The sequence below is a fragment of the Halichoeres trimaculatus genome, unplaced genomic scaffold (assembly GCF_033239565.1).
Source record: "Halichoeres trimaculatus isolate MK-OKI-2021-1 unplaced genomic scaffold, fHalTri1.1 fHalTri1_scaffold_10, whole genome shotgun sequence".
NCBI lineage: Eukaryota > Metazoa > Chordata > Actinopteri > Labriformes > Labridae > Halichoeres > Halichoeres trimaculatus.
In genome coordinates, this window is record NW_027437187.1 from 8,395,133 (window position 1) to 8,406,840 (window position 11,708).

Genomic DNA, 11,708 nt, shown 5'->3' on the forward strand with positions numbered 1-11,708 from the left:
ACTTTTTTCAAGTCTTGGATCAAAGAAAAGTGAAGTATTCTCAGTTTAACATGCTCTGAACACACAAACTGTTGCTGATTGGTGCAGAGCAGCCCCAAGCTGAAACATGACACCAGGAAGATGGAAGCAAATTTTCAAAGATTATTTTAGATTTAAATACAGGATACATATCGATCATTCAGGGCTTGTTTGATGCAGTAAAGAGTTTAGAATTATCTGTTTTTTACAGAATTGAGCAAGAGCAAAAGGTTCCTCCCTCCGGTTTAAAGCATGTTGCTGATGTCACGTGTGATACATTCAGGGACCGTCGGAATTTTGAAAATCTGATGCGGACACCTCTTTTTCCAAGAAGGACAAACGGTTTGTAAATGCCAAACATTTAAAGATAAGTGCGTCTTTGAATCCCCTGCGGGTTTGGGATCCAGATTAATCTGCATTAATTTTTATAACGCATTAATTTGTGGTGTAATTAATTAATCTAATTAACGCGTTAAAATGACAGCCCTAATTTAAACTATAAGTGTTTAACAGCATTTTGGTTAAAAAAATGCTTCAGAATTTACAGACATGACTATTTGATCGTAAAACTTCATACCTTGTAGAGTAAATCATAGTGTAGCTTTAGTGTCTTTAGTGGGACCGATCCTTTCCCACCAATACCCGATCCAGCTTTGAGGGGCTGGATCGGAGCCGATACCAGGAAGGGAACGGTGCATCCCTGGTAAAAATTACCTATGGGAAAAAAATATATGTTTTTCAAGTTCTGTGTGTTTGGACATCATTCTTCTTTAAAGAGACTTGACTATTTAAATGTTTTGTCAGGTGCTTAAGGGTTTGATTGGGTCTTATACCAGTTTAGATTACTAAAAAAAATTAAGACAGATTTCAGTTTTGCAGTGTATTATCTGAATGCGTAATAAGCGGACTTTAGATGCCATCCAGTGGCTGGAAACAGTCTAAAAGGTCAAAGAACACAATAATTACACACATGAAGTTTATTCAACTGGTGACACAATCAGACTTAGATAATACTTTAGATCCCAGAAAGGAAACTGAGACGGAATAAAGTTAAAGCACTAATGAACAAAAAGATACAAATTTGTTTGTTTATGCCGTTAGTATACCTTTGGCTACCCTGAATAAATTCTCAATGTAAGAAGTATCTGGAGCGTCATATGTAAGTTAAACTTGAACAGGAGTCACACATTTCAACCAGAAATCTCTGTTAGTTCCTCCTGGAGTCTGACCTCTCTCAAATCAATGTCAAGACTCTGTGGATCTTCACTGACTTCAACAGAAAGAAGTTTGTAAACAACAGGAGTTTGGGTCACAAGAAGGGCTCAGGAGGGGAAAACAAAATCTCAGGACAGAAAACCATAAGGATAAAGAGATTGATGTTAAACAAGAAATGGAGCAATGTCATGTACACACATCTAATTTATACCTAGTTGAAGAAAATGTACATTTTAATTAAGGTTTATTGTGTTAAAAATCGTGAAATATTTCATCCTGTAGTTGCTTGGTCACCGTTTGTAAAAAATCGTCAATATATTGGAATTAAGCTCAATAACAAGGAAGAGCTTTAGCTTCCTGGGCATGTGTGTCTTTTAAGATGAGTTTGTTTGATTAACTCATTAAATACACATTCTCTGAGGAGCCGTCAAAGAGTGAACACCCCACTGACCAGAGTGTGTGTTCACCTTCACGTACAGGATCATGTATCAGCCAACATTTGATCCATGCTCACTTTGCTTTTTAGATAAGACATTAACTTAAAATCCAAACCTCACATGACACCTGTGCACGACTTCTGTCAGGTTAGCACAAATAAAACACTGACATGTGAAAAGCTTTGAAAGCCTTTACACATAAAAGTTTGTGGAGTCTTTCAGGAACCTCTTTTCTTCCCGCTGGCTCGCAGCACTGCCAGCGAGCAGCAGAGAAAGAGCTGCTCTGTTGTCGGAAAGCAGGAGTCGGAGCCAGCAGAGGGGAATGTTTTCACTCGGTGCAGAACAATAGTTGGCTGCCGGAACAGCAGTGGAAAGCTTCAGCTTTTTTTTCCTCTTCCCTGTCCTGCTGCTACACAAACGCACAGTTGTACAGAAACATTCAGGCCAGTCGAGCAACAGTACGACACATGGAAATGCTTCCTGATCGGGTTACCGCTCTGCTTGGGGCTGCAGGGGAGAGATCAACAGAGAAACCACCCAGTTTGTTTGTCCCAGTACGTGAACTGGTGTTTTCAACTTTAGCTCTATTTTTACTTCCTCTGGGGTCTGAGTGACTCACAGGTACATCAAGGTTTTCTCCAGCAGAAAGCTTTAGCAGCTGTAATGGATGCAACATAATCCTCAGGTCAAATGTGCCTGATTAAAGCACGTCCATTAAAGTGCTGTTTTTGACACTGGCAGTCTCAGATTGTTATTTGTGCCTCACAGCACCACCATGGGATTTCACTCAGACTCCTCCTTTAATGAAGGACACTGAAGTCATCATTAACAGACAGAGGAAGTTATCAGCGATGTGTTTTTTATGTCTGTGTGTAAACAAACAGCTCACACATCACACACCTGCTGTCCCTCACCTGGTTTGGTCTCTCCCTCCTCTGCCAGGCTGCACGCTAAACAGACAGGATGTTCGCCTGACGCTGCACTACGAGAAGGGCTTCACTGTGACCAGGGAGCCAGTTGAGCCAACAGGGGGCGCTGTGCTGTACAGGTACCCCTACGAGAAGCTCAAAATGTCTGCTGACGATGGAATACGCAACCTTTACCTTGACTTTGGAGGTCCAGAGGGCGAAATGGTGAGGGGGAAAAAATACATACCCTTTATTAGATGGTTTTAGATAGACCTCTTCACTGTTTGTAAACAGCTGTGGCTGCGTACTGCCTCTATAATAGTTTGTAAACCTGGGGGCTAAGCATTAAAAATGCAATTTTTACCAAATGTGAGAAATCAGTGAGTGAATGGAAAACATCAGCAAGTGGACAGATAACTTTATTGACTATTTTTATAATTTAACATATTCAGAGTTTTATATAGAACACCTATTGCTTCTTTTAATCTGTATAGCATTAAAATTCCCTTGACTGTAGATCAGATTTGTTAAAAAGAAGAAAGCTCATATCTGTCAGCCCAGATCTTTAGCTTTAAAAAAAAACTGACAGTTTTATTCCTAAAATAGAAAACACCTCTGTTGTTTTCTTTTTTGGGGATATAATTTTAAGTCTTTTTTTGGCTTTAATCCCTGCGATATAATTTATCTGCATGCTAGCTAGCCAATCTGGGACTATGGGTAAATGCAAATTTATGAGAGTTGGCTGTATGATGTCCATTAGGATTGCAATCCAGCAGGATCCCCTGACCATCGCCTATGTTTAAAGCATTTTTGGCCTTAAATTTCATTCAAGGTGGCATTAAAAAGTTTTAAACGTCTTAAATTCAACTTCCTGAAAGCTGCAGATACACTGCATTCAGTGGACAGACAAGTTCAGAGGTGAAATCCAAAGAGGAGTTTGTTCAGAGGTCACTTGATCTTTATGACTACATAAACCCGTGAACACTTACAGACCATCAAATAAAAGACATAATTTTGTGTCAATGAAGCAGAAACCTTCCCAGGCCAAAGACAAGCACGCAGACCGCTGAGTCTGAGACCTGAGTCATAGGAAGGAGCCAGAATACTACGCCAAGACACAGAACTGCACCAAATATGTTAGAATGATAATGATTCTGTGTTTTAAGATTGTAAATGATCATAGTTAAAATAGTTTAATGATATACCATAGTTTCACTGTGAAAATGTAATCTGATTCTGTTAAACATAATTTAAGCGTTCGCTTATCAGCGAGTCCTGAAGTGTTTTTGATCCCAACTGCAGCTCCAAACCAACTTTTTAATCAACTCCACAAAGTAAAAACAGAATTCAGAGTTTCATCAGGTTATTCTGTTATTTACAGTCAGACCTGGTTAAGGCTAAGGCTGATACAGACACACGATTAGAATAGAATAGAATAGAATAGAATATGTCTTTATTGTCCACCAAAGTGGAAAATTGTCTGTGGCTCACCAACACAAGAGACAGACAGCACTAAGTTACAAAGAATGTCATACATAAAAACATGAGACACAATTTACAGGCTAAGGTAAAACAGGATTTAGTTAAATAAATTAATAAAACTCACAGATACAGACAGGCACAGATGTGAGCCAACAATCACTGACACATTCAGCTGAAGGTCTCCAGTTAGTTTGTAACTCTTTACTCCAAAACACTCATCATGATGAAGAGAAGAATAATTTCTGATGACCACATAACAACCAGTCTGTGCTGGAGAATGATGTTAATGCTTGTCATGAACCAGTTATTTGGTTGACCATTTATTTAATGATTAATCTTTTGGTCAGGAAGACACCCCAAAACTGTGATATCAAATGGTTGTCATTGTTCAGAAGCTGAAACCAGACCATGTTTGATCTTTCAGTTGGTAACTGCTCACATCAAGTGTAAAATAAAGGTAAAATTATAGATGTTTCAGCTGATTCAGTCAAGGATGTACGTAGGCCTGTCACAATAACAAATTTTGCGAGACGATAATTTTCCAAAATATTGCAGATAAACAATATTATTGTCAATATTATTATGATTTTTTTTCCATATTTTCAATGATGTAATTATGATAAATGGGATAATAAAGTGAGTACACCATATCAAAAGCAAGAAACTTTAATTTCTTAAGAGTATTTAACTGTGATTAAAAGGTCAGGATCTTTTAAATAAAATAAATTAAACAAAAAATATAATAAATTTAACAAACAAGAAAGAGAAAAAATATACAATGAAAATGAAATGGACTCTCTTTTAGAAAAAAAATTCATGTCAATGAAAATATTAATACTAATCAAAAACAACAAAACACAGACCCCGTCTCTAAAGAAAAAACGAAAATCAAAAACAAAAAAAAACAACAATAAAAACTATAGCCTAAATAAAAGGGAGTTTATACAGTTCCTGAATTGTTTGTAACATGTACTTTTTCCCAGTCAATCCGTACTGTCTGTCAAACATTTTTAACATTTCTGGCTTTCAACCGTATTGAAGGGCTGCATTTCTTTGGCAATGTAGCTGTCTTTGAGCGCCCACCATTTGGCGCTTTTATTTCTATTTACTTTGTCGACCAAAAGCCTCAGTAAGAGCGGATTGTCAAAGAACAAGGCTCCGCTGCACCTCCCCTTCTTCTTCTTCGTCGCCACTATTTTCAAACAAATGCGACATATCAGCTCGTTGGTGTTCATGAGCTCACACTTTGTTCATTCTGATAAAAAACAAAATATTCCCACACTGGGACTGTGGCAGGCGGCTTAAGAACCGCATCTTTTGTGCCATCACTCATATTAGCGTGTGTTTCCTCCTTACCCCTCAGGACGCTCGCTTCAGCTCTCACCGTGTGTACGCGCGAGCAGCCCCGTCTTCACCCCAAAGATCGCATTTTTGACAGATGCTCACTCCGCTATAAATCCGCTAAATCCGTGATAGAACCTATGCACCCCGATGTTAGGAAAGATAGACGTAGTGAGCCATCTTCTCATTCAGCCTCTTTGGTTGAAAGAGAGGAGGAAAACAAACATGCATGCACGTGTCAGTTTATCAAGGCTGGCAAACTTACCGAAGACGTTTTTATTTATTGTTCGGTGTATTGATTTATTGATTATCGTGACAGGCCTAGATGTACTCATAATTGCCCTATCTGTGTTATAACCTGCAAAACATCTAAACAAAACTTAAAGCTTAACTGAAAAACAAGTTTGGTGTGTGACCACAGTGTTTAATAAACTCTGAGCTATTGCCCTTGATTAGTTGTCAGTATCTTTTAAGAGTGCATATAATTTAATGAGTGTTGTGTTATTAGTGTTAGGATTAACTGCGTTAAAATTAATAGTGTAACTGATGCCGTTACTTTTCCAGAAACAGGTAATCTAATTAATTACTGTTACAAAAGTTATATTGCTGTCAACGTTACCTACAGTGAAAGGTGGTGCATCACTATGTATCCGACCAGGCCTGTCAGCCAGGCACAAGAGAGGAGCTGTAAATAAAATGTGGGGGAAAGCGCCAGACACAGGAGTAATGATGAGAACAATCATGAAACGTCTTTAATAAAGAGTCGATGCTAAAGTAACTTTTCAGCCACAAATATCACACAGCTACCTGTGTGTGTCTGTGTTACCTGCAGTCAGAGAGGATCTCCTGCAGCGTCTTTGGATCAAACCAACTCCAGGGAGAGGGGTTGATGCTTTTCTAGGTCTGAATGTAAGGCACAAGTAGCCGATTTGACTGAAAAAAACATTAAAGATGACACGACCATACTTAAAGATAAGGGGGTAATCAGGAGAAATTACAAGCTGAGAGAGGAGCCAGAGACAGGGTTAAAAAGCGGGACAATCCTTTCTAAATGGGCAGTGTTGACAGGTCTATCTGACCTGGCTGGCTCAGCCAGACACAGTACAGGAGCTGCAAATTTGATATGCTGGAGTCTGTGGGGTTAAAACTGACGTTTTCAGGGTAGAAATACTGGCATTACATTTATGTCATTTTCAGGATTAAAGTATAACGAAGCCACTTCAACATAGATGTAAAAGGCAAGAACATACATGTTCACATTGTGCCCCAAAGCACAAACTGCTCAAAAATGTGATTCTTTTTCAAAATTGAAGGTTTTTCAAAAAAGTAATGCAAGAATTACTTTTCCTAGCAACAAATTACATTTACGAAGGAGTAATTCTGTTACTAATTCAATTAAGTTTTTGAGAAAATAACAAGTAACTATAACCATTTATTCACTGTGTGTCATAAAGTGTACAGTACGTTTATTTTTCACGCTTTGAAAACAGAATTTATCAGTAGTTTACAACCAGGAAATAAACTTGTTCCAAAGTGAGCACTTGCATGAAGATCATGTCTCACAGTAGATGATCAGAGCAATATTCCTCATGTCTGTCCTTGCTGCTCCATGACATGCCTTTTCCTTTTTTCCTCCAGATATTTGACCTCCACTCAGGTCCAAAGCCGGTGGTGTTTGTCCTCCACTCCTTCCTGTCAGCTAAGCTCACTCGTATGGGCCTCCTGACGTGAAAGCACAAACACGGCGGAGGGACCAACAGAATGAGCCAAGCAAAGCAGCAGAGGGAGGGAGACGCTCCCAAAATAAAGATACCGGGGGATGATTTTTGTACCTTTTCCAATTCTTCCATTCGCAACAGAAGTGTGCCTCTGGTGGCGCTGCTGAGGAGATTCAACCCACAAGTAGTCCTATCTGTCGATTGTCTCAGAAATGTGCCTTCTCTTTCAGCTCCTTCCATCCTCCTGCAGTAACTTGTGCTGCAGGGTCAGGAGAGAGGAGGCGGCGCTTTGCTTGAAGTCACAAAGTGTTAGGAGACGTTACAACATGCAAAAAGTAGCTTTTAACAATCCCACAATGTCCCATGTGATAATTCTGATCTTAAAAGATGAGCTAAGTCACCGAGGAGCTTTATTAGCAGCACACTTCATTCAGAGTGTTACTGACGTTTAAGAAGAACCAACACACAGCTGAGCTCAGCTGGGTGACTCCTCCCTGTTTTTACTCGATGCCTTTCATTCCACGACAGCCTTCAGTGTCTGTTCATCCACATGCGAGAGAGAAAAAAGCTTTTAGAGCCACGACACAGTTCACTGAGCAGACATTGTGTGAATGAAGAGGTGTGTGTGTGTGTGTGTGTGTGTGTTTGTGTGTCTTTATACTATGCGCTTCTGTTAGTGTGCCTGCTGTGTGACAAACTCACCTCTTAGCAAATCATTATCTCTAACCACTGTTGTAATCAGGATTGCCAACTGTGCCTTTTTACGTGTGGTCAAAGTTTCTCTTTGTGACGTTTCCTTTTTTTATTTTCACACTATAAGAGAATTTCAAGCTTTCGACGTACGCGAGCAATAGTATTACTCTTATGGTGTAACCCGTGTTACTCTCTTTTTATACCTGTATATCTCATGATAGCATGACTTCCTTATGTTGACCTCTGTATCACATGATGATACATGACATGAGTGTGTGTTACCTTCTCTTATTGACCCATACCACCACATGTCGCGCTATTATCACATTCCACTCTGCATGGGATTGTTTGTCTCCTGTTACCGTTCACACACACACACCTCAGCTCTGCGCCTGCGGCTGAAGACTGTTCCACACATTTATCTCAGTAAGAGTCATGACGGTGGGGACTGGTGTGTTTTTAACAATCCACCTGTAATCACTAAAGATCTTTCCCCTCCTGTGATCCCTGCAGGAGAAAGTTACGGCACATTCTATGTTTTAACACGCTTTTAAGTTACAATTAGCTTCAGAGAGCTGGTGACTGAAGGTTCATCTTTATTCAAGGTCCACTTCCTTTGTTGCAGCTTCAGGCTCTTTTTATTTGAGCTTTAGACTTTTAGAGGCTGATAACTTTCCAAACTGAAAAAAAAACTATGTCAGTGTTTCTTTTTTTAAGTTATTGTATTATTTTTTTTATTACCTTCTACCAGAAATGATAGGACAGTATAGGGAGCAGGAAACAGGGTGAGGAAGGAGACTAACATGCTGGGAAAGGGCCACAGGTTGGATTTGGATCCAGATCACCTGCTCAAGGGATAACCTCACCGAGCAGCAGACCTAACTGCTATGCTTTACTGGCACTGGTTGAACAGTGTATACAGAAAAACTTTTTATTCCTTAGCAATCAGAAAAGTTCAAATATTTTATTATTTCTTTTTCTAGAGGCTGTTTCTGAGAAAGAAAAGCAGCTTTTATGAGAATTAACAAAAACATGGGGTAACACTTTACTTTAGAGGTCTGCAAATTTCATCACACTTAGGTAATAATTAGACAAAGTTTTTCTTGTTTCTTTGAAATTAACACATAACTTGTTTCAAATAATGTCCAAATTTATTGTCACAAGTCACAATTGGTAGGTTACTGGTATTTTTTTTTCCCAGTTTCTTTGAAATTTACTCCAAATTGCAAGGTAAGCAGGTGGCGATTAGCGAATAATTTATTTAAAATTAAATCACAAACCATCACAAAATGTTTTTAGAAGTATCCCAACGTTTCTGCTGTTTCCAGAGAAGCAGGTGATAAGTAGCTGCTTAGTTCTTGAATACAGAAGTTAGGTTCATTGTTTCCTCTGATAATTACCTTTGAAATGATAAGTGAGTAATTCAATTTCCCAATAAGCAGTCGATAGTTAGCTATTTGTTATTTAATTTCACCAAGTTCTTTAGTACCCAGTTTGTTGATATGCATCATTGAGATCACTTAAAAATGATAAACCTTTATGATCAGGCCTATAATGTTTTACATGATACAACTGAAGGCTTCAGATGTGATATTCACCAAGATTGGGGTTGTAAATTGGCCTTACCTGATTGTGATAGACACTGCGAGTACAGGGGCACTGCAAAACAGAATCTGGACAGAAGTTATGTGCTTATTTTCACCAAATTCTCATAAAATTTCAGGGTTAATTTCAAAGAAATAAGAAAAAAAATGTCTAATTATTACCTAAGTGAGATGAAATTTGCAGACCTCTAAAGTAAAGTGTTACCAAACATGGTCCTAACAGAATGGTTTTCAAATTAACAAAAATCATACCAGGAATTTTCTTTTTACGAAAGGTTTAAAAAATTCCCAAAAAAGTTCAAACGGAGTGCAGTTTGTAGATTGAAGGGGTACAGAGAGCTGCACACGCTTACTTACATCACACTGAGTGGCGCCCTCTCAGTCAGATGTTGCCTTCCTCTCTGATTATTTTTTATTAGATCATGAAGATTTGTCTGTTGAGCCCAGAGTTCATGTGTAAACCTCTTCTCCCAAAACTCATCTATTAAGTCAAACCCTCCTCACAAACTTTGTTCAAACTAAAATGATGACATCTGTAAGTCATTAACACCATCCAGCAGCAGTCTCTTTGTTTAAACACTTAAGTCATGATGAGTTGAAAGTGGTTTTATCTTCTCCACAGATCATCTGTTCACTGCCTGTGTGGAGACTTCACTTGTTAATAAGATCAACATGACAGTAGTGAAACTATATTTATAACCTTCAGCTGGTACATGTTGCTAAAGTGACCCTTCAGTGGAGTCTTTGTTTTCTTTTGGGCCTTCAACAGTGCTGCTTTGTTTAACAGGAAAACAGGATAACCTCTCTGTCCTTCAGTAAAGGACACAGTGGCCTGTCTCAGTCTACCTGATGTGGACTCTGAGGTTCCTGTGACGGTTTGAAGAACTGTTTTTGGCTTTGTTGTATAAACAAATTAAAATGTGTAACCATTTAGTTCCTATATAAGTCATTTTTAAAGCTATAGTTAATGCAAGGCAGTTTTTTTTACCTCCCTCTGAACATGTAGCTGAGGGAGGTTTGATTATACTTGGCCTCACATAAATTCTGCTTAAATAGCAGTTTTGCCCTCCATCATCCCACTTTTGTCTGTCACATTTCTCTCTGCTGATCAGATCTGATTCCTGGAGCTGGTCGGCCTCCACAGAGCTTCAGGATGTTCTTTTTGAGCTTAATGCACTAACCTTTCCAACCCCTTCAAACCTGTGAATGTACACCTCTTGCTCCTTTTATGATAATTTCCTAAATCTCTTTCTCTCTGTGTGTTTTGAAATCATGGCTATGCAAAGCAAATGCATCAAAGAAGGGGTTTTCAAACCAAAGGTAACTAATCTGTGGCAGCTTGCGTCCAACACAATCATTAAACTGAGAGGTCACAGAAAGTGCTGCTGCTGCAAAAATCTGTTATATGCAAAGTGTTCGAGACTTCTTTCCAAGATTAAGTACACAATGTATGATAGCAATGTAATAATCTCAAATGTAAATACCTATAAATAAAACTCTTACAAATTACATTTCTTCACGTTTGTGTTTTATCATTCTGGGCCTACTTAATTTCTTACAGGGTTATTATTTTTTTGAGTATAAAACTGCTTCTGTGCTGCAGCAAATATGATACATACTTGATCATTTTTAGCTCTTTGGGGCAAGAGTGCAACAGTTTCTGTGGTCTTTTGAAGGATACCTGATGGTAACTCCCAGGTCAGTCAGAGTGAAACAAAAGTCAAGTGCTTTTGGGACACACACAAACATTACTGTTCTCAAAAATATAGGAATTTGAGTTAGTTTTTTGTAACCTTTTAACTTTTTTTTTCTATTAAAAAAAACGGTTGAGTCTCCTCTTTCCTTGTTTCATTTATATTTACTAGATGTTTTCCTTCTTCTTTTGAATTATCAAAGCAGTGTAACACCTATGATGCAGCTGTAGCCTTTATAAAGTTATAACTGTGACTTTCCTGACCACTAGGTGGCGACAGCGACAGGCTTAAAGCAGGCTTAAAGGTTAAGGCATCTGCTGCTGCCTTTACCTTTTATCAAGTTGTTTGTGTCAACCCGGTAAACATCGTTTATAGTGACTCGAGATATATATATATATATATATATATATATATATATATATATATATATATATATATATATATATATATATATATATATATATATATATATATATGTGTGTGTGTGTGTGTGTGTGTGTGTGTGTGTGTGTGTGTGTGTGTGTGTGTGTGTAAAAGACAGCGATTCATTATGCCTTTCAGTTAGACAGCAGTTTACTGGCACATCAATGATATCAAG

General features: G+C 38.4%; 1 protein-coding gene across 1 annotated transcript in view; it reads left to right on the forward strand.

Annotated features, from left to right (window-relative positions):
* sntb2 (syntrophin, beta 2) overlaps positions 1-10,907 on the forward strand; it is a 49,709-nt gene extending 38,802 nt beyond the window's left edge. Inside the window, exons 6-7 of the mRNA XM_074678186.1 lie at positions 2,613-2,803; positions 7,040-10,907. Coding sequence (XP_074534287.1) covers positions 2,613-2,803; positions 7,040-7,132 — 284 coding nt within the window. The 3' untranslated portion in view covers positions 7,133-10,907. The remainder of the gene's footprint in view (positions 1-2,612; positions 2,804-7,039) is intronic.
* The last annotated feature ends 801 nt before the right edge of the window (positions 10,908-11,708 follow it).